Source organism: Haliotis cracherodii, unplaced genomic scaffold (genome assembly GCF_022045235.1).
Source record: "Haliotis cracherodii isolate W230 unplaced genomic scaffold, xgHalCrac1.p SCAF_12, whole genome shotgun sequence".
Classification (NCBI taxonomy): domain Eukaryota; kingdom Metazoa; phylum Mollusca; class Gastropoda; order Lepetellida; family Haliotidae; genus Haliotis; species Haliotis cracherodii.
This window is the reverse complement of record NW_027266267.1, coordinates 7,840,613-7,868,261: the sequence shown is the minus strand read 5'-3', so window position 1 is coordinate 7,868,261 and position 27,649 is coordinate 7,840,613. Positions and strand designations below refer to the sequence as shown.

Here is a 27,649-nt window from a genome sequence, read left to right as displayed (position 1 = left end):
TGTGGTGGATCGGTTATTTCGACAACTGGGGGGTCAGACGATAATTTCAACAACATGTGTTTGGACGACTATTTCAACAACATGTGTTTGGACGAGTATTTCGGGGCACTCAGCCATCAGATTCCATCTCTCTGGCAACACAGGGATGCAACCTTCGGCAAACAGGTTGCCCAATTTAGCCATCTCTTTCAACCAGCATGTGGATAAAAGGGCCAACCCCCGACACTGGGTCCCCACGTGCAAATAGTATAAGTATATTTCATGCAGTAACTGTTCAAATAAATAAAATAGTTTGGATATGACAGAACCAGATGATTTATACTACACAAAAAGGGTTTTAGTCAGTGACATATTTTGCATTCAACCTATACTGCTTGTGACAGAATTCTGTCCCTTACATGGACCCATACATCACTGTGGGGATCAGGGAAGTCATCTAGTTGGATGATATCCTCCTCGTCCGTTACATTCAGCAGCAGTTCAGGAAGTCGACCACGGTTGACGTTTCCCACCATGAGCAGAATCACTCTGTTAGGGTTGAGGTTGGAAATGTAGTAAGCTGTTGACTTAATGATAAAGTAGGACCAAGGGTCATCCAGGAAATCGTCGGACACAACCAGTACTGTCTTCCAGCTTTTGTTAATGCTTTCTACAACATGGTCAGCTACAAACTGACCAGGTAGGAAATCTCTGTCGGGCAGAATAAGCTTCAGTCCATGTAGATCCTCCAGCCCTATACGTAGATCTTGCATTACAAACTGAAGCTCTTCATCCGAGTGGGCTACGTAAGCATCTTTGTTGAAGTTTTGTCTAGTGACCCGCTGGATCCCACGACCCATGAGGACCAAAATGTGATGTGCAATCCTTGTCCAGTTCCGTGACACCAGCATGGCAGACACAAGTAGAAGAGCTATTAAACACATCAGTGTTATCGAGACTGGCAGCCAAAATCGACCTTGACATGATGTCCAGTGGTAATTAAACTCGTTGTACACTGTGTGGGTTGTTGTAAGAGCACCATATTCAGTAACACATGAATAGTTCCCATTGCTGTCAAATGTAACCGACGATGAAAATATCCAACGAACAAACAAGAGAGACTGGCATGAGCAGGAGAGAGGGTTTCCCTTCAGCCTCAGGACCAGCTTGTTCTTCTGTCCGAGACTCTCCAACATATCCATTGTGTCGTCGTCAAAGTAGGTGATGGAGTTCACTGATAGGTCCAGGATGTGCAGGTCAGGCAGGTCATTGTGTTCAAAAGGAACAGACACAAGGTTATTTCTGGACACATTCAGACTGATTAGTGTCCTGATGGAACCCATATCCATATAACGTATGTCATTCCCTACTATATCTAAATAACGTAAAGCATGCATCGTCTTTAGTCCCTCCAGTACTGACCCTCCTCTTCTGAGTGTTTCCTTGTCGAAACCCATATTGTTCAATGCAAGAGACGTCATATTTGGAAATGAGAGCAAGAAATCTTTTGTCATCCCCCTACCTTCATTGCCAGAAAGATCGACTTCATTTAAAAAGCTCAACCCGTTAATTTGCTTTACAAAGCCCCGTGCTCCATTGTAGGACAGATCAAATTTTGCTAAATGTGACGAACCTGTAATACCCGTTATAAAAAACTCCCCAAAAGAATCAGTTATTCCCCCTATTATACAGATACGTAGATTAGGAGGAAAACGTATTCCCGCCTCAAATGATTCTAACTTTGATACAGAACAATTTTCGGGACTAATTCTGTGCCTATAAAGATGATAGAGTCCGTTGTCAGTCACTTTAATTTGAGATTTTAAACTGCCTTGTCCTAAGTCATACCTGCGTTTAATAAATTTATGTTGATCAGAAGCATCTAAAAACAACAGATGTTTACATAAACTCATCATGAGAAATGTAGATTGATCCCCTAAAATATTGTTATTTGATAAATCTAGATATTTAATACAACGCGAAAGGACAAGTATTAAATTTTCGTCAAGGTAAATAATGTTGTTATAGCTGAGATCCAGATGTTCGATGCAAATATGTGTCAGATAAATTACTGTTTCTTTGGTTATAAGCTGGCTTTGAAGGTTTCGATTTAGACTGACATATTTGTTGGAATTTCTCATGAGAACTTTAGATACGTTTTTACCATTAAGGCCATAGAACGCACGTAGAGCCATAGCAGTTGGTAAGGTTATTACGTTTTCCAGAACTATTTTGGAAATATAGAAATATAGAGGTAGAAATGCTCCAGCATGTATTGCAAGAAGTTTGGAACCGGTTACATCCAACACCTGAACAGATATATTCTCAAAAACGGAGAATGTGTGGTTTTGTATGACGCCAATAGCACTGTGAATACAATCATCTTCGAATCCAGTTCCAATATTCAATGTTACCAGTTTTTGCAAATACCCAAATCCACTTCCAAATATGTCATATTCAAATGTATCGATTGTCAGTGTTTCTAAATTTATTAACCATTTGAATATCCAATCCGGAGTAGTTCCTCTCAGTCGGCAGTCGTTGTTACCAATGTTCAACTCTGTTAGACTTTGAAGAGGACTGAAGACATCTTCTGGATAGGTGTGATTGTCCAGTTGGAGATTATTGTTATTAAGGCGTAAACTGAGAAGGAGGGATAAACCTTTAAATGCGTTTGCTTCCAACCGTGATACTTGACTGTTTACAATGTTCAAATACATCAATCGGGGAAGACGCACAAACGCCTGGTCCCTGAGAACCGTTATGTTGTTCCCGCTGAGATCCAGACTGACAGTGTTGGGAGGGAGATCACCAGGAACAGAGGTAAGGTTGAGGTTCTGACAGTCAACACGGCTACCACCAAGCTGGGGGTCTGGCTTTATTTGACATGTCTTCTGGCTTGTAGAAGAGGTCACAGTTAGTGTCAGGATAAGGCCACAGATGATCTTCATTGTGGAGGCAGTTTGAAATGACCTCAGGTCTGTTCCGTGTTGCAGTTCTTGTTGTCAGTTTTAGTTGGAGCCTGGAATGTTTGAAAAATTGGGTCACAAGGCTCACGATATCATACATGTCAAAATGCAGTATAATAACATGTAAACAAGAATGCGCCAAAGTTACCTTCCAACGAGCATCCACATCGGATTACACTCAATCAGTCATATGCTTACTTGAGGACTGAACTTAAGTATCAAAGTGATTGCTATGGATGGGGAGTCTGGACTAATATACTTTTTGACAGAACTTCAGTTATACCACGGATTATCAGCATAATGCAACAGTGAGAATCTAAGGGACGGACCATTTGATATTCTGATGGAGGCCTGGGATTTTTATTCGAGTCCATTTAACTTTACAAATTTATTAACAAAATTAAAACGTTCGCTCGTCACGCTGAAGTCCCGGGTTTTATACCCGACATGGGTACAATGGGTGAAGCCCATGTCTGGTGTACCCCGCAGTGATATTGCTGGAATATTGCGTAAAGCGGCGTAAAATCAAACTCGATCTTCCAACCAAACCCGCACGCACATGTTTCGTCAACGACAGTTAAACTATCGCACAGGGTAACACTTTATGGTGGGTTTAGCTATCCTAAACCCCTTATATGTAGTCGTCCCTCCGAGAAAGTAAATTTTAACAAACGCCAAAGCAAGCCTTTACTGAACAATTTTTTTCCTGAATTGTTCAGTGAAAACACGAATGTTTGAAACAATATAAACCATATTAATTTCAATTCATTCCCTGTGGTAATCTTACACCATGTCTTTTACTTCTATGCGATTACCCCCCTTACATACTGAATTTGATAAACACTGTCTTTCAATAGTATGTGAGTGCAGTAGCCTATTCAGGCCAGAACTTCATCAAGCTGCATCTCCTTAGTGATCGCCCAACAAGTAGGTACGAATCCCAGTCATTATTGATGTAAATATAAACCTGTGTCTTCTCTGGTAGGCAATTACAAACTATGGCATTTCGTTACTGATTCCGAGCTTGCTACCGATTCAGCCTCTTGGGCATTAGCCCAGATTGAACATTTTTAGAAGTCATTGTAGTAGATAGAGCGTCTATCCAGAGAGCTGAAGGTCGGTGGTTTGATACCTGATAACGTCATACCAAATGACGTCATAAGGTGGTACTTGTTGTTACCCTGCCTGGCGCTAGGTATTAAGGGGCTAAAACAAGGACAGGTCGCCTTGGAGTCAGTATACTGTGTTTGAGTTGGGTATCCATGTTAAATCGTGGCATGGTGTCTCAGTTGGCTAACACCCTAAAAACTGCATAAATGTTATAAGACGTTTATGCACATCGCAAGTAGTATGTAATAAATGTTTCTTTTTGTTCTTTAAAAATTGGGTATATACTGATATATGCAATAGACCCCCACCCCCACCCCCCCCTCCCGCCACCCCCAATTTACTAACTCATCCCTGCTACCCTTTGTTTGTACAATGCCCACGTCCTGTTTTACTCGACTTTTGAAAATATACATTTTAAATTCAATAACTTGTGAATTTATTTAAATGTTGCTTTCAAAAACTAGTTGTGAAGGCCTGTGAAAAAGTAGTATCGGACTCTTTGAGGACAAACACTTAAGCTCACTTAAAACCTAATGTTTCTTTCAATAGGCGTACCTGCGTTGTTGCTTCTCACCATGAATAAACAAAGTCCTTACCCCTCGCGTGCCCTTGGCTGATTGAGGCTCGTGTATAACTATTTCCTCATCCGATGTCAGACATCCTACTACATATGGGACACATTGTAATGTGTTCGCAGATGATTATCTGTCTGTCTGTCTGTCTGTCTGTCGCTCCCTCTCTAGCTCTCCCCTCTCTCTCCTTCTCAATCTCTCTCTTCCCTCTCTCTCGCTCTCTCTCCTCTCTCTCCCTCTCTAGCTCTCCCTCTCTCTCCCCTCCCTCCTTCTCAATCTTTCTCTTCCCTCTCTCTCGCTCTCCCTCCTCTCTCTCCCTCTCTAGCTCTCCCTCTCTCTCCCCTCCCTCCCCTCTCCCTCCCCTCTCTCTCTCTTTCGCTCTCTCTCTCTAGCTCTCGCACTCTGTGCGTGTGTGAGAGTATTTAGATAATCAGAGAGTCGTATGTATGTATTAACAACTAACAGATAAACAATACCCTGTAACATTGGTTTCAATAGACGTACCTGCTATCACGCTCCTCGCACTGAATCCAAACAAATCCTCACCTCATTTGTGACCCTGTTTAAGTGAAACTGTAGAACTACTTCCGCCTAACACATACACGTGAAACTGTAGAACTACTTCTGCCTAACACATACTGTTGCATGTTAATGTCCATGTTTCACTAGGGCTGATGGTTAAAAGAAACAGATGCATTTACCATCATCATCTTCGCCTAAATCCAACAATCCCAGTTTTCACAATGATATAAGAACTACTTAAAAAAGGATATGATATGCCCTTGGCTGATTGAGGCTCGTGTATAACTATTTCCTCATCCGATGTCAGACATCCTACTACATATGGGACACATTGTAATGTGTTCGCAGATGATTATCTGTCTGTCTGTCTGTCGCTCCCTCTCTAGCTCTCCCCTCTCTCTCCCCTCTCTCCTTCTCAATCTTTCTCTTCCCTCTCTCTCGCTCTCCCTCCTCTCTCTCCCTCTCTAGCTCTCCCTCTCTCTCCCCTCCCTCCCCTCTCCCTCCCCTCTCTCTCTCTTTCGCTCTCTCTCTCTAGCTCTCGCACTCTGTGCGTGTGTGAGAGTATTTAGATAATCAGAGAGTCGTATGTATGTATTAACAACTAACAGATAAACAATACCCTGTAACATTGGTTTCAATAGACGTACCTGCTATCACGCTCCTCGCACTGAATCCAAACAAATCCTCACCTCATTTGTGACCCTGTTTAAGTGAAACTGTAGAACTACTTCCGCATAACACATACTGTTGCGCGTTAATGTCCGTGTTTCGCTAGGGCTGATGGTTAGAAGGCCGTCGTCTCAGTGCAGGCGTTCTGCTTTGCGGTCTCGGGTAAAAAGCTGTTTTATGTAAAGTGCTTGGTGTTACCGATGGAACAGAACATTTAAAGGCTAGGCTAAAAATGATTGTTTCAAGTTATGTAGGCTGGGTAACAGAGGGACGTTATCCATTATATACACTGGGTAACAGAGGGACGTTAGCCATTATATACACTGTGGAGCATACCTCGCAAGCCATTATATACACTGGGTAACAGAGGGAGGTTAGCCATTATATACACTGTGGAGCATACCTCGCAAGCCATTATATACACAGGGTAACAGATGGAGGTTAGCCATTATATACACTGTGGAGCATACCTCGCAAGCCATTATATACACTGGGTAACAGAGGGAGGTTAGCCATTATATACACTGTGGAGCATACCTAGCAAGCCATTATATACACTGGGTAACAGAGGGACGTTAGCCATTATATACACTGTGGAGCATACCTCGCAAGCCATTATATACACTGGGTAACAGAGGGAGGTTAGCCATTATATACACTGTGAAGCATACCTCGCAAGCCATTATATACACTGGGTAACAGAGGGACGTTAGCCAATATATACACTGTGGAGCATACCTCGCAAGCCATTATATACACTGGGTAACAGAGGGAGGTTAGCCATTATATACACTGTGGAGCATACCTCGCAAGCCATTATATACACTGGGTAACAGAGGGACGTTAGCCATTATATACACTGTGGAGCATACCTCGCAAGCCATTATATACACTGGGTAACAGAGGGACGTTAGCCATTAAATACACTGTGGAGCATACCTTGCAAGCCATTATATAGGTTGGGTAACAGAGGGACGTTATCTGTTATATAGACTGGGGAACAGATGTCGTTAGTCATTATATAGACTGGTTAACTGATGTCTTTAGTCGTAACATAGACTGGGGAACACATGTCGTTAGTCATTATACACACTGGGTAACAGATGTCGTTAGTCGTAATATAGACTGGGTAAAAGATGTCTTTAGTCAGGATACACACTGGGTAACAGATGTCTTTAGTCGTAATATAGACTGGGGAACACATGTCTTAAGTCATTATACACACTGGGTAACAGATGTCTTTAGTCGTAATATAGACTGGGTAACAGATGTCTTTAGTCAGTATACACACCGGGTAACAGATGTCTTTTGTCATTATACACACTGGGTAACACATGTCTTTAGTCGTAATATACACCGGGTAACATATGTTTTTAGTCGTAACATAGACTGAGAAACAGATGTCTTTAGTCATTATACACACCGGGTAACAGATGTCTTTAGTCGTAATATACACCGGGTAACAGATGTCTTTAGTCGTAATATAGACTGGGTAACACATGTGTTTAGTCATTATACACACTGGGTAACACATGTCTTTAGTCGTAATATACACCAGGTAACAGATGTCTTTAGTCGTAATATACACCGGGTAACAGATGTCTTTAGTCGTAATATACACCGGGTAACAGATGTCTTTAGTCGTAATATACACCGGGTAACAGATGTCTTTAGTCGTAATATACACCAGGTAACAGATGTCTTTAGTCGTAATATACACCGGGTAACAGATGTCTTTAGTCGTAATATAGACTGGGTAACACATGTCTTTAGTCATTATACACACTGGGTAACACATGTCTTTAGTCGTTATATACACCGGGTAACAGATGTCTTTAGTCGTAACATAGACTGGGGAACACATGTCTTATGTCATTATACACACTGGGTAACAGATGTCTTTATTCAGTATAAAGTCGTAATATACTCAATGAAGACGTGAGTTTGTGCCCTCCATGTAGATGTTTGTCCCATTCCGTGAAGATAATTGTTGCCTTCGTGTGGATGTTTGTTCCGTCCGTGTGGATGTTTGTTGCCTAGGTGTGGATGTTTGTGCCCTCCGTGAAGATAATTGTTGCCTTCCTGTGGATGTTTGTGCCCCCCGTGTGGATGTTTGTGCTCCCCGTGTGGATGTTTGTGCCCCCCGTGTGGATGTTTGTTGCCTCGGTGTGGATGTTTGTGACCTCAGTGTGGATGTTTGTGGCCTCTGTGTGGATGTTTGTCCCCTCCGTGTGGATGTTTGTGGCCTCTCTGTGGATGTTTGTGCCCTCCGTGTGGATGTTTGTGGCCTCTGTGTGGATGCTTGTGCCCTCCGTGTGGATGTTTGTGGCCTCTGTGTGGATGTTTGTGGCCTCTGTGTGGATGTTTTTGCCCTCCGTGTGGATGTTTGTGCCCTCTTTGTGGATGTTTGTCCCTTCCGTGTGGATGTTTGTGGCCTCTGTGTGGATGTTTGTGGCCTCTGTGTGGATGTTTGTGGCCTCTGTGTGGATGCTTGTGCCCTCCGTGTGGATGTTTGTCCCCTCCGTGTGGATGTTTGTGGCCTCTGTGTGGATGTTTTTGCCCTCCGTGTGGATGTTTGTGCCCTCTTTGTGGATGTTTGTCCCTTCCGTGTGGATGTTTGTGGCCTCTGTGTGGATGTTTGTAGGCTCTGTGCGGATGTTTGTGGCCTCTGTGTGGATCTTTGTGCCCTCCGTGTGGATGTTTGTGCCCTCCGTGTGGATGTTTGTAGCCTCTGTGTGGATGTTTGTCCGCTCCGTGTGGATGTTTGTGCCCACTGTGTGGATGTTTGTCCGCTCCGTGTGGATGTTTGTGCCCCCCGTGTGGATGTTTGTGGACTCTGTGTGGATATTTGTTGCCTCGGTGTGGATGTTTGTGACCTCCGTGTGGATGTTTGTGGCCTCTGTGTGGATGTTTGTGGCCTCTGTGTGGATGTTTGTGCCCTCTGTGTGGATGTTTGTGGCCTCTGTGTGGATGTTTGTGCCCTCTGTGTGGATGTTTGTCCCCTGTGTGTGGATGTTTGTGGCCTCTGTGTGGATGTTTGTCCCCTCTGTGTGGATGTTTGTGGCCTCTGTATGGATGTTTGTGCCCTCCGTGTGGATGTTTGTGGCCTCTGTTTGGATGTTTGTCCCCTCCGTGTGGATGTTTGTGGCCTCTGTGTGGATGTTTGTGCCCTCTGTGTGGATGTTTGTGGCCTCTGTGTGGATGTTTGTGCCTTCAGTGTGGATGTTTGTGGCCTCTGTGTGGATGTTTGTCCCCTCCGTGTGGATGTTTGTGTCCACCGTGTAGATGTTTGTGGCCTCTGTGTGGATGTTTGTCCCCTCCGTGTGGATGTTTGTGCCCTCCGTGTGGATGTTTGTGCCCTCCAAGTGGATGTTTGTGGCCTCTGTGTGGATGTTTCTCCCCTCCGTGTGGATGTTTGTGCCCACTGTGTGGATGTTTGTCCCCTCCGTGTGGATGTTTGTGCCCTCCGTGTGGATGTTTGTGCCCTCCATGTGGATGTTTGTACCCTCCGTGTGGATGTTTGTGGCCTCTGTGTGGATGTTTGTGCCCTCCGTGTGGATGTTTGTGGCCACTGTGTGCATGTTTGTGCCCTCCGTGTGGATGTTTGTGGCCTCTGTGTGGATGTTTGTGGCCTCTGTGTGGATGTTTGTCTCCTCCTTGTGGATGTTTGTTGCCTCTGTGTAGATGTTTGTGCCCTCAGTGTGTATGTTTGTAGCCTCTGTGTGGATGTTTGTCCCCTCCATGTGGATGTTTGTGCCCTTAATTTGGATGTTTGTGTCCACCGTTAGGATCCTTGTGCCAACCGTGTGGATGTTTGTGCCCTCCGCGTGGATGTTTGTGCCCTCTGTGTGGATGTTTGTCCGCTCCGTGTGGATGTTTGTGCCCTCCGCGTGGATGTTTGTGCCCTCTGTGTGGATGTTTGTGCCCTCCGTGTAGATGTTTTTGCCCTCTGTGTGGATGTTTGTGCTCTCTGTGTGGATGATTGTGCCCTCCGTGTGGATGTTTGTGCCCTCCGTGTGGATGTTTGTGGCCTCTGTGTGGATGTTTGTGGCCTCTGTGTGGATGTTTGTGCCCTCTGTGTGGATGTTTGTGGCCTCTGTGTGGATGTTTGTGCCCTCTGTGTGGATGTTTGTCCCCTGTGTGTGGATGTTTGTGGCCTCTGTGTGGATGTTTGTCCCCTCTGTGTGGATGTTTGTGGCCTCTGTATGGATGTTTGTGCCCTCCGTGTGGATGTTTGTGGCCTCTGTTTGGATGTTTGTCCCCTCCGTGTGGATGTTTGTGGCCTCTGTGTGGATGTTTGTGCCCTCTGTGTTGATGTTTGTGGCCTCTGTGTGGATGTTTGTGCCTTCAGTGTGGATGTTTGTGGCCTCTGTGTGGATGTTTGTCCCCTCCGTGTGGATGTTTGTGTCCACCGTGTAGATGTTTGTGGCCTCTGTGTGGATGTTTGTCCCCTCCGTGTGGATGTTTGTGCCCTCCGTGTGGATGTTTGTGGCCTCTGTGTGGATGTTTGTGCCCTCTGTGTGGATGTTTGTGCCCTCCGTGTGGATGTTTGTGCCCTCCGTGTGGATGTTTGTGGCCTCTGTGTGGATGTTTCTCCCCTCCGTGTGGATGTTTGTGCCCACTGTGTGGATGTTTGTCCCCTCCGTGTGGATGTTTGTGCCCTCCGTGTGGATGTTTGTGCCCTCCATGTGGATGTTTGTACCCTCCGTGTGGATGTTTGTGGCCTCTGTGTGGATGTTTGTGCCCTCCGTGTGGATGTTTGTGGCCACTGTGTGCATGTTTGTGCCCTCCGTGTGGATGTTTGTGGCCTCTGTGTGGATGTTTGTGGCCTCTGTGTGGATGTTTGTCTCCTCCTTGTGGATGTTTGTTGCCTCTGTGTAGATGTTTGTGCCCTCAGTGTGTATGTTTGTGCCCTCTGTGTGGATGTTTGTCCCCTCCATGTGGATGTTTGTGCCCTTAATTTGGATGTTTGTGTCCACCGTTAGGATCTTTGTGCCAACCGTGTGGATGTTTGTGCCCTCCGCGTGGATGTTTGTGCCCTCTGTGTGGATGTTTGTCTGCTCCGTGTGGATGTTTGTGCCCTCCGCGTGGATGTTTGTGCCCTCTGTGTGGATGTTTGTGCCCTCCGTGTAGATGTTTTTGCCCTCTGTGTGGATGTTTGTGCTCTATGTGTGGATGATTGTGCCCTCCGTGTGGATGTTTGTGCCCTCCGTGTGGATGTTTGTGGGCTCTGTGTGGATGTTTGTGCCCTCCTTGTGGATGTTTGTACCCTCCGTGTGGATGTTTGTGGCCTCTGTGTAGATGTTTGTGCCCTCCGTGTGTATGTTTGTGGCCTCTGTGTGGATGTTTGTGCCCTCTGTGTGGATGTTTGTGGCCTCTGTGTGAATGTTTGTGCCTTCAGTGTGGATGTTTTTGGCCTCTGTGTGGATGTTTGTCCCCTCCGTGTGGATGTTTGTGTCCACCGTGTAGATGTTTGTGGCCTCTGTGTGGATGTTTGTCCCCTCCGTGTGGATGTTTGTGCCCTCCGTGTGGATGTTTGTGGCCTCTGTGTGGATGTTTGTGCCCTCTGTGTGGATGTTTGTGCCCTCCGTGTGGATGTTTGTGCCCTCCGTGTGGATGTTTGTGGCCTCTGTGTGGATGTTTCTCCCCTCCGTGTGGATGTTTGTGCCCACTGTGTGGATGTTTGTCCCCTCCGTGTGGATGTTTGTGCCCTCCGTGTGGATGTTTGTGCCCTCCATGTGGATGTTTGTACCCTCCGTGTGGATGTTTGTGGCCTCTGTGTGGATGTTTGTGCCCTCCGTGTGGATGTTTGTGGCCACTGTGTGCATGTTTGTGCCCTCCGTGTGGATGTTTGTGGCCTCTGTGTGGATGTTTGTGGCCTCTGTGTGGATGTTTGTCTCCTCCTTGTGGATGTTTGTTGCCTCTGTGTAGATGTTTGTGCCCTCAGTGTGTATGTTTGTAGCCTCTGTGTGGATGTTTGTCCCCTCCATGTGGATGTTTGTGCCCTTAATTTGGATGTTTGTGTCCACCGTTAGGATCTTTGTGCCAACCGTGTGGATGTTTGTGCCCTCCGCGTGGATGTTTGTGCCCTCTGTGTGGATGTTTGTCCGCTCCGTGTGGATGTTTGTGCCCTCCGCGTGGATGTTTGTGCCCTCTGTGTGGATGTTTGTGCCCTCCGTGTAGATGTTTTTGCCCTCTGTGTGGATGTTTGTGCTCTCTGTGTGGATGATTGTGCCCTCCGTGTGGATGTTTGTGCCCTCCGTGTGGATGTTTGTGGGCTCTGTGTGGATGTTTGTGCCCTCCTTGTGGATGTTTGTACCCTCCGTGTGGATGTTTGTGGCCTCTGTGTAGATGTTTGTGCCTTCCGTGTGTATGTTTGTGGCTTCTGTGTTGATGTTTGTCCCCTCCGTGTGTATGTTTGTGCCCTCCATTTGGATGTTTGTGCCCACCGTGTGGATCCTTGTGCCCACCGTGTGGATGTTTGTGCCCTCTGCGTGGATGTTTGTGCCCTCTGTGTGGATGTTTGTGCCCTCTGCGTGGATGTTTGTGCCCTCTGTGTGGATGTTTGTGCCCTCCGTGTAGATGTTTGTGCCCTCCCTGTGGATGTTTGTGCTCACTGTGTGGATGCTTGTGCCCTCCGTGTGGATGTTTGTCCGTTTCTGTGTGGATGTTTGTGCCCTCCATTTGGATGTTTGTGCCCACCGTGTGGATCCTTGTGCCCACCGTGTGGATGTTTGTGCCCTACGTGTGGATGTTTGTGCCCTCTGTGTGGATGTTTGTGCCCTCTGTGTGGATGTTTGTGCCCTCCGCGTGGATGTTTGTGCCCTCCGTGTGGATGTTTGTGCCCTCCGTGTAGATGTTTGTGCCCTCCCTGTGGATGTTTGTGCTCTCTGTGTCGATGTTTGTTCCCTCCCTGTGGATGTTTGTCCCTTTCTGTGTGGATGTTTGTGCCCTCCGTGTGGATGTTTGTGCTCTCCGTGTAGATGTTTGTGCCCTCCGTGTGGATGTTTGTGCCCTCTGTGTGGATGTTTGTGCCCTCCGTGTGGATGTTTGTGCCCTCCGCGTGGATGTTTGTGACCTCCGTGTGGATGTTTGTGCCCTCCGTGTAGATGTTTGTGCCCTCCCTGTGGATGTTTGTGCTCTCTGTGTCGATGTTTGTCCCCTCCCTGTGGATGTTTGTCCCTTTCTGTGTGGATGTTTGTGCCCTCCGTGTGGATGTTTGTGCTCTCCGTGTAGATGTTTGTGCCCTGTGTGTGGATGTTTGTTCCCTGTGGGTGGATGTTTGTGCCCACCGTGTGGATGTTTGTCCCCTCCATGTGGATGTTTGTCCCTTTCTGTGTGGATGTTTAAATTTGTCCCCTTCCATGTAGATGTTTGTCTCCCCTGTGTGGATGTTTGTCAGCTCCCTGTGGATGTTTGTCCCCTCTGCAATGAGTGAATGAGTGAGTTGGGTTTATCGCCGCTTTTAACAGTATTCCAGTCATATCACAGCGTGTCAGCTTAATATGGGAGGAAAGCCCGAAGTGATACAGGTCTCAGACGTTTACCACTTCGGTGAAAACCACGAGCACGGGTATGGTGCTGATAAACCTAGAAACATAATCGGGGCGAACCGGGATTCGAACCCGAAATCATAGGTTTCTGGCGTGCCCAAGGGACGCAACGCTGCACAGCGAATCGCGGCGCCGAAGACGACTGGGCCACCCCTGTTCCCGGGGCTGGAAAGAACATGACACTAATCACAATCATGATCTCAGGGTGAAAAAAATTCTTTCGCTTGGAAATTTGAGGAAGATTTAAACGTAAATGCTCCCTGTGTTCACACTCGCTCGTTGTAATTATGTAGGTGATGACGTCATGGAAAAAGAAAATTGCCCTCCGTCAGAGCCGAGTCCACATGTGCGAGGTCAAGGTCTCCTCGCCGACACAAAATGCATGGACAATGCAGTTCCTAAAGCCAAACCGAGCTCTTCGGAGTGTTCAGGACGTTTTCACGGTGGTAGGTGAACCAATGCGTTGAATCAGGGGTCATGTAATCTGATGAGGTGGGGGTGAAATGGGGTTTAATGTCGCCCGTGTGTATATGTGTACCTGCCTTTGTACGTGCGTGTGTGTGTGTGTGTGTGTGTGTGCGTGCGCGCGTGCGTGTGAGTGTGCGCGTGCGCGTGTGTGTGTGTGTGTGTACAAATGAATAAAGTATCCCCCTTTTTCCGGATAGTGGGTATGACGCCACTTTAAGCAGTATTCCAGCATTACCAGGGCGGGCGACACCACAAATGGGCTTGTCAAGATAAGCCAGACTTGCCAAATAGTGAAGGTTAAGCAAGAAGCAACCAAGCTAAAGAGGCTAACCATTCGACAATTTCAAATTTCGTTGTCAGTTAAAATTGAGTTAATTGTAAAATTCATGGTCAATAAAATATCATGCACCCCTTGAGAAGATTGTGTTCGAACGAGTGTTATTTAAACCGTAAGCTCAAAGTCGTGGAGTGGTTGGGCAGCCTATAGTGGTTAAAGTGTTCGCTCGTCACGCCGAAGACCCGGGTTCGATTACCGACATGGGTACAATGTGTGAAGCCCATTTCTGGTGTCCCCTGCGGTGATATTGCTAGAATATTGCTAAAAGTAGCCTGAAACCAAACTCACTCAGTCAAAGTCGAATGAATATAGTATTAAAACACTGCAAAAGGTTCTCCTGATTCATCAGATCGCCATATACTTCACCCTCTATTAACAGAATAAGATTATATCACTTTGGGGCCGGTCAATTATTACCGGGGGTGGGGATGGCGTGGTTGGGGTTGGTGGGTGGCAAATGTACTGAAAAATAATTACCCTCCACTAATGCTTGTCATATTTTTTTTACCCTCCCGATGTCCCTATGCATTTGGTTCACGACCCTCCCTGAAAAGACTAAATGCAGATGCACTTTATTCTATTACGTGACGCCAACGTGACGGCCTAGATATCAGCCTTGTTGCACCTGGTATCATACTTTCGGGTGATAGCTCGGATTCAGATACGTCATGGTGGGAAACGTGAACCGTGGTCGACTTCCTGAACTGCTGCTGAATGTAACGGACGAGGAGGATATCATCCAACTAGATGACTTCCCTGATCCTCACAGTGATGTATGGGTCCATGTAAGGGACAGAATTATGACACAAGCAGTATAGGTTGAATGCAAAATATGTCACTGACTAAAACCCTTTTTTTGTAGTATAAATCATCTGGTTCTGTCATATCCGAACAATGTTATATGTTTGACCCTTTGCTTAATTATTGTTGTATTTTGTAACGACAAATGTATGTTTGATGATAGTTAGAGTTAGTTCCCTTTGCCCATACCTTACTCATATTTAATTGGAGTTAGTCGCTGAGCTGGGCGTCGAAGCTTTGGGCGTGAGACTGAGTGGAACCGCCTTGGGTGAAGATCATGGTGGTAAAAGCTTGCATGATGGGTGAAAAGCCTGGTCACGGTCAGATTCAACGTGGGGATGATCCAGCTGGTCCAGCTGGACCCTCCCTGAAAAGACTAAATGCAGATGCACTTTATTTTATTACGTGACGCCAACGTGACGGCCTAGATATCAGCCTTGTTGCACCTGAAATCATACCTTCGGGTGATAGCTCGGATTCAGATACGTCAACTGAGTCAGATGCTGGCAAAAGTAAATATCTGTAGAACAACAAATACTTCTTGATCAACACCAACCTTCCAAACTCATTTATAGCTTTAAACTCTTCAATCATTTTTCCAAGCAAATTTAATACAATAATATTTCATCTGCTCCCCTGTCAACGCATAGCTCAATAAAGTACAATAACAGCAATATTTTGAGACCACCCCTAAATGAAAGCACACGCTGGAAGAGGTGTCAGGTGATTGCCTCCGACTATAGGCCGTTTCATACATGCATGGCAACACACAAATATTTTCTAAGTTTATCATCATTTAACCCGTAAAACACACTCATTCACTCATTAATACATAAGCACAATCTAACAAAATGTGCTTAATAGTGAGTTGAACATTACAAACAATTCTTAGCCATAATGACGCACCGAGTTTAAATTGATAGCGACGTGAGCAATATTTCAGCCCTTTTGTGATTTGAATGTTGTCAATGCGTGCAGTTTTGTAGTAAAAATGTTCAGATACCGTACATAGGCATCACTTTTCCATAACCATATACGTAGCCTAATTGACATAAAAGCTCCCTCATAATAACCGCCTCCATCCCTTAGACCTGCATCAGTGTGTACAGTCCTAACGGGTGAAGAGTCAAGAAAGAGTGTTGTGCCATTTCCGTCTGTAGGAAAGATAGCCACCAATGCACATCCTCATGGAAGAATGCAGAGAACTTTTCAGATCAATAATCCTTCTCAAAATGTTCCTTATCCTTTTATAGCCATACTTGCGCTCTCTAATTAGACTTTCTAAATGCTTTTTCGTTGCGCGTTTCCTATAGCGGACCGTTGCAAGAAACCGTTTACTAAAATTTTTACTATCCATATGGGAACAGACACAATCTTCTATGAAATTATTCATTTCACCATTAACAGCAAGTCTACCTCGTGAATGACTCGTACTTTATCTTCGGATTTAGGAAGCACGCCAAGCGGGCTCACAATGTAAGTTCTATTCTTTAACACATAATTACCAAGATCTAGTTCTTCCTTTATTTGTATTTCTGCTTCAAACATAAACTGATATGGCGATCTATGATACCGAGTAAAACAATTTGTTAGAGTAATATGTTTATGGTCAACAAACTTAAAGCCTCCCCTTACCCTCCAAACTAGTGGCGGTCGGATAGCCTGGTGGTTAAAGCGTTCGCTTGTCACGCTGAAGACCCGGGTTCGATTCCCGACATGGGTACAACGTGTGAAGCCCGTTTCTAGTGTCCCCCGCCGTGATGTTGCTGCAATATTGCTAAAAGCTCACTCTCCAAACTATAATCTCTATCAGGGTCATCACCTGACAGCGGTATCTCCCAGATTTCGAGTTGCTGTACAGTATTTTGCCTCCAGTGTGCTATGTGTTCTAACTTCATGCAACTGGAAGGACCAACTGTCGGCATTTTGCCTCCAGTCTGCCTTGTGTTCTAACTTCATGCAACTAGAAGGACCAACTGTACAGTATTTTCCCCCAGTCTGCCTTGTGTTCTTAATTCATGCAACTGGAAGGACCAACTGTACAGTATTTTGCATTCAGTCTGCCTTGTTTTCTAAATTCATGCAACTGGAAGGACCAACTGTACAGTATTTTGGCTCCAGTCTGCCTTGTGTTCTAACTTCTTGCAACTGGAAGGACCAACTGGACAGTATTTTGCCTCCAGTCTGCCTTTTGTTCTAACTTCATGCAACTGGAAGGACCAACTGTACAGTATTTTGCCTCCAGTCTGGCTTGAGTTCTTAATTCAAGCAACTGGAAGGACCAACTGTACAGTATTTTGCCTCCAGTCTGCCTGGTGTTCTAACTTCATACAACTGGAAGGACCAACTGTACAGTATTTTGCATTCAGTCTGCCTTGTGTTCTAAATTCATGCAACTGGAAGGACCAACTCTACATTATTTTGGCTCCAGTCTGCCTTGTGTTCTAACTTCATGCAACTGGAAGGAGCAACTGTCGGTATTTTGCCTCCAGTCTGCCTTGTGTTCTAACTTCATGCAACTAGAAGGACCAACTGTACAGTATTTTGCCCCCAGTCTGCCTTGTGTTCTTAATTCATGCAACTGGAAGGACCAACTGTACATTATTTTGCATTCAGTCTGCCTTGTGTTCTAAATTCATGCAACCGGAAGGACCAACTGTACATTATTTTGCCTCCAGTCTGCCTTGTGTTCTAAATTCATGCAACTGGAAGGACCAACTGTACAGTATTTTGCCTCCAGTCTGCCTTGTGTTCTAACTTCATGCAACTGGAAGGACCAACTGTCGGTATTTTGCCTCCAGTCTGCCTTGTGTTCTAACTTCATGCAACTGGAAGGACCAACTGTACAGTATTTTGCCCCCAGTCTGCCTTGTGTTCTTAATTCATGCAACTGGAAGGACCAACTGTACAGTATTTTGCATTCAGTCTGCCTTGTGTTCTAAATTCATGCAACTGGAAGGACCAACTCTACATTATTTTGCCTCCAGTCTGCCTTGTGTTCTAACTTCATGCAACTGGAAGGAGCAACTGTCGGTATTTTGCCTCCAGTCTGCCTTGTGTTCTAACTTCATGCAACTAGAAGGACCAACTGTACAGTATTTTGCCCCCAGTCTGCCTTGTGTTCTTAATTCATGCAACTGGAAGGACCAACTGTACAGTATTTTGCATTCAGTCTGCCTTGTTTTCTAAATTCATGCAACTGGAAGTACCAACTGTCGGTATTTTGCCTCCAGTCTGCCTTGTGTTCTAACTTCATGCAACTGGAAGGACCAACTGTACAGTATTTTGCCTCCAGTCTGCCTTGAGTTCTTAATTCATGCAACTAGAAGGACCAACTGTACAGTATTTTGCCTCCAGTCTGCCTTGAGTTCTTAATTCATGCAACTGGAAGAACCAACTGTACATTATTTTGCCTCCAGTCTGCCTTGTGTTCTAAATTCATGCAACTGGAAGAACCAACTGTACAGTATTTTGGCTCCAGTCTGCCTTGTGTTCTAACTTCATGCAACTGGAAGGACCAACTGTCGGTATTTTGCCTCCAGTCTGCCTTGTGTTCTAACTTCATGCAACTGGAAGGACCAACTGTACAGTATTTTGCCCCCAGTCTGCCTTGTGTTCTTAATTCATGCAACTGGAAGGACCAACTGTACAGTATTTTGCATTCAGTCTGCCTTGTGTTCTAAATTCATGCAACTGGAAGGACCAACTCTACATTATTTTGGCTCCAGTCTGCCTTGTGTTCTAACTTCATGCAACTGGAAGGAGCAACTGTCGGTATTTTGCCTCCAGTCTGCCTTGTGTTCTAACTTCATGCAACTAGAAGGACCAACTGTACAGTATTTTGCCCCCAGTCTGCCTTGTGTTCTTAATTCATGCAACTGGAAGGACCAACTGTACAGTATTTTGCATTCAGTCTGCCTTGTTTTCTAAATTCATGCAACTGGAAGTACCAACTGTCGGTATTTTGCCTTCAGTCTGCCTTGTGTTCTAACTTCATGCAACTGGAAGGACCAACTGTACAGTATTTTGCCTCCAGTCTGCCTTGTGTTCTTAATTCATGCAACTGGAAGGACCAACTGTACAGTATTTTGCATCCAGTCTGCCTTGTGTTCTAACTTCATGCAACTGGAAGGACCAACTGTACAGTATTTTGCCTCCAGTCTGCCTTGTGTTCTTAATTCATGCAACTGGAAGGACCAACTGTACAGTATTTTGCATTCAGTCTGCCTTGTGTTCTAAATTCATGCAACTGGAAGGACCAACTCTACATTATTTTGCCTCCAGTCTGCCTTGTGTTCTAACTTCATGCAACTGGAAGGAGCAACTGTCGGTATTTTGCCTCCAGTCTGCCTTGTGTTCTAACTTCATGCAACTAGAAGGACCAACTGTACAGTATTTTGCCCCCAGTCTGCCTTGTGTTCTTAATTCATGCAACTGGAAGGACCAACTGTACAGTATTTTGCATTCAGTCTGCCTTGTTTTCTAAATTCATGCAACTGGAAGTACCAACTGTCGGTATTTTGCCTCCAGTCTGCCTTGTGTTCTAACTTCATGCAACTGGAAGGACCAACTGTACAGTATTTTGCCCCCAGTCTGCCTTGTGTTCTTAATTCATGCAACTGGAAGGACCAACTGTACAGTATTTTGCATTCAGTCTGCCTTGTGTTCTAAATTCATGCAACTGGAAGGACCAACTCTACATTATTTTGCCTCCAGTCTGCCTTGTGTTCTAAATTCATGCAACTGGAAGAACCAACTGTACAGTATTTTGGCTCCAGTCTGCCTTGTGTTCTAACTTCATGCAACTGGAAGGACCAACTGTCGGTATTTTGCCTCCAGTCTGCCTTGTGTTCTAACTTCATGCAACTGGAAGGACCAACTGTACAGTATTTTGCCCCCAGTCTGCCTTGTGTTCTTAATTCATGCAACTGGAAGGACCAACTGTACAGTATTTTGCATTCAGTCTGCCTTGTGTTCTAAATTCATGCAACTGGAAGGACCAACTGTACATTATTTTGGCTCCAGTCTGCCTTGTGTTCTAACTTCATGCAACTGGAAGGAGCAACTGTCGGTATTTTGCCTCCAGTCTACCTTGTGTTCTAACTTCATGCAACTAGAAGGACCAACTGTACAGTATTTTGCCCCCAGTCTGCCTTGTGTTCTTAATTCATGCAACTGGAAGGACCAACTGTACAGTATTTTGCATTCAGTCTGCCTTGTTTTCTAAATTCATGCAACTGGAAGTACCAACTGTCGGTATTTTGCCTCCAGTCTGCCTTGTGTTCTAACTTCATGCAACTGGAAGGACCAACTGTACAGTATTTTGCCTCCAGTCTGCCTTGTGTTCTTAATTCATGCAACTGGAAGGACCAACTGTACAGTATTTTGCATCCAGTCTGCCTTGTGTTCTAACTTCATGCAACTGGAAGAACCAACTGTACAGTATTTTGCCTCCAGTCTGCCTTGTGTTCTTAATTCATGCAACTGGAAGAACCAACTGTACAGTATTTTGCCTCCAGTCTGCCTTGTGTTCTTAATTCATGCAACTGGAAGGACCAACTGTACAGTATTTTGCATCCAGTCTGCCTTGTGTTCTAACTTCATGCAACTGGAAGAACCAACTGTACAGTATTTTGCCTCCAGTCTGCCTTGTGTTCTTAATTCATGCAACTGGAAGAACCAACTGTACAGTATTTTGCCTCCAGTCTGCCTTGTGTTCTTAATTCATGCAACTGGAAGGTCCTACTGTACAGTATTTTGCCTCCAGTCTGCCTTATGTTCTAACTTCATGCAACTAGAAGGACCAACTGTACAGTATTTTGCCCCCAGTCTGCCTTGTGTTCTTAATTCATGCAACTGGCAGGACCAACTCTACATTATTTTGCATTCAGTCTGCCTTGTGTTCTAAAATCATGCAACTGGAAGGACCAACTCTACATTATTTTGCCTCCAGTCTGCCTTGTGTTTTAAATTCATGCAACTGGAAGGACCAACTGTACAGTATTTTGGCTCCAGTCTGCCTTGTGTTCCAACTTCTTGCAACTGGAAGGACCAACTGTACAGTATTTTGCCTCCAGTCTGCCTTGTGTTCTAACTTCACGCAACTGGAAGGACCAACTGTAAAGTATTTTGGCTCCAGTCTGCCTTGTGTTCTAACTTCTTGCAACTGGAAGGACCAACCGTACAGTATTTTGGCTCCAGTCTGCCTTGTGTTCTAACTTCTTGCAACTGGAAGGACCAACTGTACAGTATTTTGCCTCCAGTATGCTTTGTGTTCTAACTTCATGCAACTGGAAGGACCAACTGTACAGTATTTTGCCTTCAGTCTGGCTTGAGTTCTTAATTCATGCAACTGGAAGGACCAACTGTACAGTATTTTGCCTCCAGTCTGCCTTGTGTTCTAACTTCTTGCAACTGGAAGGACCAACTGTACACTATTTTGCCTCCAGTCTGCCTTGTGTTTTAACTTCATGCAACTGGAAGGACCAACTGTACAGTATTTTGCCTCCAGTCTGCCTTGTGTTTTAAATTCATGCAACTGGAAGGACCAACTGTACAGTTTTTTGCCTCCAGTCTGCCTTGTGTTCTAAATTCATGCAACTGGAAGAACCAACTGTACAGTATTTTGCATTCAGTCTGCCTTGTGTTCTAACTTCATGCAACTGGAAGGACCAACTGTACAGTATTTTGCTGTTTTCAACAACATGTGGTTTGACGAGTATTTCAACAACATGTGGTTTGAGGAGTATTCCAACAACATGTGGTTTGACGAGTATTTCAACAACATGTGGTATGACGCGTATTTCAACAAAATGTGGTTGGACGCATATTTCAACAACATGTGGTGGGACGAGTATTTCAACAACATGTGGTTGGACGAGTATTTCAACAACATATGGTGGGACGAGTATTTCAACAACATGTGGTTGGACAAGTATTTCAACAACATGTGGTAGGATGAGTATTTCAACAACATGTGGTGGGACGAGTATTTCAACAACATGTGGTAGGATGAGTATTTCAACAACATGTGGTTGGACGGGTATTTCAACAACATCTGGTGGGACGAGTATCTCAACAACATGTGGTTGGACGAGTATTTCAACAACATGTGGTAGGACGAGTATTTCAACAACATGTGGTGGGATGAGTATTTCAACAACATGTGGTGGGATGAGTATTTCAACAACATGTGGTTGGACACTTAATTCAACAACATGTGGTGGTATGAGTATTTCAACAACATGTACTGGGACGGGTATCTCAACAACATGTGGTGGGACGAGTATTTCAACAACATGTGGTTTGTGGAGTATTCCAACAACATGTGGTTTGACGAGTATTTCAACAACATGTGGTAAGACGCGTATTTCAACAAAATGTGGTTGGACGCATATTTCAACAACATGTGGTGGGACGAGTATTTCAACAACATGTGCTTGGACGCATATTTCAACAACATGTGTTTGGACGAGTATTTCAACAACATGTGGTTTGACGAGTATTTCAACAACATGTGGTGGGACGGGTATTTCAACAACATGTGGTGGGACGGGTATCTCAACAACATGTGGTGGGACGGGTATTTCAACAACATGTGGTTGGACGAGTATCTCAACAACATGTGGTTGGACGAGTATTTCAACAACATGTGGTGGGATGGGTATTTCAACAACATGTGGTGGGATGTGCATTTCAACAACATGTTGTTAGACGAGTATTCCATCAACATGTGGTTGGACGGGTATCTCAACAACATGTGGTGGGATGGGTATTTCAACAACATGTGGTGGGACGAGTATTTCAACAACATGTTGTGGGACGAGTATTTCAACAACATGTGGTATGACGAGTATTTCAACAACATGCGGTGGGACGGGTATTTCAACAACATGTGGTGGAACGAGTATCTCAACAAGATGTGGCGGGACGAGTATTTCAACAACATGTGGTTGGACGGGGATTCCAACAACATGTGGTGGGACGAGTATTTCAACAACATGTGGTTGGACAAGTATTTCAACAACATGTGGTAGGATGAGTATTTCAACAACATGTGGTTGGACGAGTATTTCAACAACATGTGGTGGGATGAGTATTTCAACAACATGTGGTTGGACGGGTATTTCAACAACATCTGGTGGGACGAGTATCTGAACAACATGTGGTTGGACGAGTATTTCAACAACATGTGGTGGGACGAGTATTTCAACAACATGTGGTGGGATGAGTATTTCAACAACATGTGGTGGGATGAGTATTTCAACAACATGTGGTTGGACACTTATTTCAACAACATGTGGTGGTATGAGTATTTCAACAACATGTGGTGGGACGGGTATCTCAACATTATGTGGTGGGACGAGTATTTCAACAACATGTGGTGGGATGAGTATTTCAACAACATGTGGTGGGAGGGTTATTTCAACAACATGTGGTGTGACGTGTATTTCAACAACATGTGGTGGGACGAGTATTTCAACAACATGTGGTGGGACGGGTATTTCAACAACATGTGGTGGGACGGGTATCTCAACAACATGTGGTTAGACGAGTATTTCAACAACATGTGGTTAGACGGGTATGTCAACAAGATGTGGAGGGACGAGTATTTCAACAACATGTGGTTGGACGGGTATTTTAACAACATGTGGTGGGAGAAGTATTTCAACAACATGTGGTTGGACGAGTATTTCAACAACTAGGGTGGGACCAGTATTTCAACAACATGTGGTGGGACGAGTATTCCATCAACATGTGGTTGGACGGGTATCTCAACAACATGTGGTGGGACAGGTATTTCAACAACATGTGGTCGGACGAGTATTTCAACAACATGTGGTGGGATGAGTATTTCAACAACATATGGTGGGATGGGTATTTCAACAACATGTGGTGGGACGAGTATTTCAACAACATGCGGTGGGACGAGTATTTCAACAACATGTGGTGGGACGAGTATCTCAACAAGATGTGGCGGGACGAGTATTTCAACAACATGTGGTTGAACGGGTATTCCAACAACATTTGGTGGGACGAGTATTTCAACAACATGTGGTTGGACGAGTATTTCAACAACATGTGGTAGGATGAGTATTTCAACAACATGTGGTTGGACGGGTTTTCCAACAACATGTGGTGGGAGGAGTATCTCAAGAACATGTGGTGGGACGAGTATTTCAACAACATGTGGTGGGACGAGTATTTCAACAACATGTGGTTGGACGGGTATTTCAACAACATGTTGTGGGATGAGTATTTCAACAACATGTGGTAGGACGAGTATTTCAACAACATGCAGTGGGACGAGTATTTCAACAACATGTGGTTGGACGAGTATTTCAACAATATGTTGCGGGACAAGTATTTCAACAACATGTGGTTGGACGGGTATTCCAACAACATGTGGTGGGACGAGTATTTCAACAACATGTGGTTGGACGAGTATGTCAACAACATGTGGTAGGATGAGTATTTCAACAACATGTGGTGGGACGAGTATTTCAACAACATGTGGTGGGACGAGTATCTCAACAAGATGTGGCGGGACGAGTATTTCAACAACATGTGGTTGGACGAGTATCTCAACAACATGTGGTGGGACGGGTATCTTAACAACATGTGGTTGGACATTATTTCAACAACATGTGGTGGGACGAGTATTTCAACAACATGTGGTTGGACAAGTATTTCAACAACATGTGGTTGGACGAGTATTTCAACAACATGTGGTGGGACGAGTATTCCATCAACATGTGGTTGGACGAGTATTTCAACAACATGTGGTGGGACGGGTATCTCAACAACATGTGGTTGGACATTATTTCAACAACATGTGGTGGGACGAGTATTTCAACAACATGTGGTTTTACGAGTATCTCATCAACATGTGGTTGGACGGGTATTCCAAAAACATGTGGTTGGACGAGTATATCAACAACATGTGGTGGGACGAGTATCTCAACAACATGTGGTGGGACGAGTATTCCAACAACATGTGGTGGGACGGGTATCTCAACAACATGTGGTGGGACGAGTATTTCAACAACATGTGGTGGGACTGGTATCTCAACAACATGTGTTGGGACGAGTATTTCAACAACATGTGGTGGGACGAGTATTTCAACAACATGTGGTTCGGACGAGTATCTCAACAACGTGTGGTTGGACGAGTATTTCAACAAGATGTGGTAGGACGAGTATTTCAACAACATGTGGCGTGACGGTTATTTCAACAACATGTGGTGGGACGAGTATTTCAACAACATGTGGTGGGACGAGTATATCAACAACATGTGGTTTGACGAGTATTTCAACAACATGTGGTGGGACGGGTATTTCAACAACATGTGGTGGGACGAGTATCTCAACAACATGTGGTGGGACGAGTATATCAACAACATGTGGTTGGACGAGTATTTCAACAAGATGTGGCGGGACGAGTATTTCAACAACATGTGGTTGGACGGGTATTTCAACAACATGTGGTGGGAGAAGTATTTCAACAACATGTGGTTGGACGAGTATTTCAACAACATGTGGTTGGACGAGTATCTCAACAACATGTGGTGGGACGGGTATCTTAACAACATGTGGTTGGACATTATTTCAAGAACATGTGGTGGGACGAGTATTTCAACAACATGTGGTTGGACGAGTATTTCAACAACATGTGGTTGGACGAGTATTTCAACAACATGTGGTGGGACGAGTATTCCATCAACATGTGTTTGGACGAGTGTTTGAACAACATGTGGTGGGACGGGTATCTCAACAACATGTGGTTGGACGAGTATTTCAACAACATGTGGTGGGACGAGCATCTCAACAAGATGTGGCGGGACGAGTATTTCAACAACATATGGTGGGATGGGTATTTCAACAATATGTGGTGGGACGAGTATTTCAACAACATGCGGTGGGACGAGTATTTCAACAACATGTGGTTGAACGGGTATTCCAACAATATTTGGTGGGACGAGTATTTCAACAACATGTGGTTGGACGAGTATTTCAACAACATGTGGTAGGATGAGTATTTCAACAACATGTGGTTGGACGGGTTTTCCAACAACATGTGGTGGGAGGAGTATCTCAAGAACATGTGGTGGGACGAGTATTTCAACAACATGTGGTGGGACGAGTATTTCAACAACATGTGGTTGGACGGGTATTTCAACAACATGTTGTGGGATGAGTATTTCAACAACATGTGGTAGGACGAGTATTTCAACAACATGCAGTGGGACGAGTATTTCAAGAACATGTGGTTGGACGAGTATCTCAACAAGATGTTGCGGTACGAGTATTTCAACAACATGTGGTTGGACGGGTATTCCAACAACATGTGGTGGGACGAGTATTTCAACAACATGTGGTTGGACGAGTATTTCAACAACATGTGGTAGGATGAGTATTTCAACAACATGTGGTGGGACGAGTATTTCAACAACATGTGGTGGGACGAGTATCTCAACAAGATGTGGCGGGACGAGTATTTCAACAACATGTGGTTGGACGAGTATCTCAACAACATGTGGTGGGACGGGTATCTTAACAACATGTGGTTGGACATTATTTCAACAACATGTGGTGGGACGAGTATTTCAACAACATGTGGTTGGACAAGTATTTCAACAACATGTGGTGGGACGAGTATTTCAACAACATGTGGTGGGACGAGTATTCCATCAACATGTGGTTGGACGAGTATTTCAACAACATGTGGTGGGACGGGTATCTCAACAACATGTCGTTGGACATTATTTCAACAACATGTGGTGGGACGAGTATTTCAACAACATGTGGTTTTACGAGTATCTCATCAACATGTGGTTGGACGGGTATTCCAAAAACATGTGGTTTGACGAGTATATCAACAACATGTGGTGGGACGAGTATCTCAACAACATGTGGTGGGACGAGTATTCCAACAACATGTGGTGGGACCTGTATCTCAACAACATGTGGTGGGACGAGTATTTCAACAACATGTGGTGGGACTGGTATCTCAACAACATGTGGTGGGACGAGTATTTGAACAACATGTGGTGGGACGAGTATTTCAACAACATGTGGTTCGGACGAGTATCTCAACAACGTGTGGTTGGACGAGTATTTCAACAAGATGTGGTGGGACGAGTATTTCAACAACATGTGGCGTGACGGTTATTTCAACAACATGTGGTGGGACGAGTATTTCAACAACATGTGGTGGGACGAGTATATCAACAACCTGTGGTTTGACGAGTATTCCAACAACATGTGGTGGGACGGGTATTTCAACAACATGTGGTGGGACGAGTATCTCAACAACATGTGGTGGGACGAGTATATCAACAACATGTGGTTGGACGATTATTTCAACAAGATGTGGCGGGACGAGTATTTCAACAACATGTGGTTGGACGGGTATTTCAACAACATGTGGTGGGAGAAGTATTTCAACAACATGTGGTTGGACGAGTATTTCAACAACATGTGGTTGGACGAGTATCTCAACAACATGTGGTGGGACGGGTATCTTAACAACATGTGGTTGGACATTATTTCAACAACATGTGGTGGGACGAGTATTTCAACAACATGTGGTTGGACGAGTATTTCAACAACATGTGGTTGGACGAGTATTTCAACAACATGTGGTTGGACGAGTATTCCATCAACATG

At 44.8% G+C, this 27,649-nt stretch overlaps 2 protein-coding genes across 4 annotated transcripts in view; both read right to left on the bottom strand.

Moving 5' to 3' along the window:
- Positions 1–365: 365 nt before the first annotated feature.
- The window catches only part of LOC139457496 (toll-like receptor 4), a 42,477-nt gene continuing 15,193 nt past the window's right edge, over positions 366–27,649 (bottom strand). For 2 of the 3 annotated variants that reach the window (XM_071238879.1, XM_071238880.1), the window contains exon 2: positions 366–3,001. In XM_071238879.1, the coding sequence (XP_071094980.1) occupies positions 366–2,930 (2,565 nt within the window). In that variant the 5' untranslated portion in view covers positions 2,931–3,001. Of the gene's footprint in view, positions 3,002–5,134; positions 5,189–27,649 lie in introns of those variants that run through there. The other variant, XM_071238878.1, reaches the window with a different exon arrangement.
- On the bottom strand, positions 6,852–12,252 carry LOC139456959 (zonadhesin-like). The gene is made up of 5 exons (XM_071238424.1): positions 11,494–12,252; positions 10,524–10,986; positions 8,907–9,875; positions 8,382–8,762; positions 6,852–6,880 (listed from the first exon to the last, which is right to left on the bottom strand). Exons 1-5 carry the CDS (start codon positions 12,250–12,252, stop codon positions 6,852–6,854), a joined length of 2,601 nt encoding a protein of 866 aa, XP_071094525.1.

Bases quoted from the DNA above. Each gene is read 5' to 3' on its own strand.
- LOC139456959 (XM_071238424.1), bottom strand. From the start codon at position 12,252: ATGGAGGGCACAAACATACACACGGAGGGGACAAACATCAACACAGAA. The intron at 8,763-8,906 runs GCACAAACATCC...ACATCCACACAG, and splicing joins CACAAACATCCACACGGAGG to AGGGCACAAACATCCACACA. The intron at 6,881-8,381 runs GCAAAAACATCC...TGTGTTCCCCAG, and splicing joins CACAAACATCCACACGGAGG to TCTATGTTACGACTAAAGAC.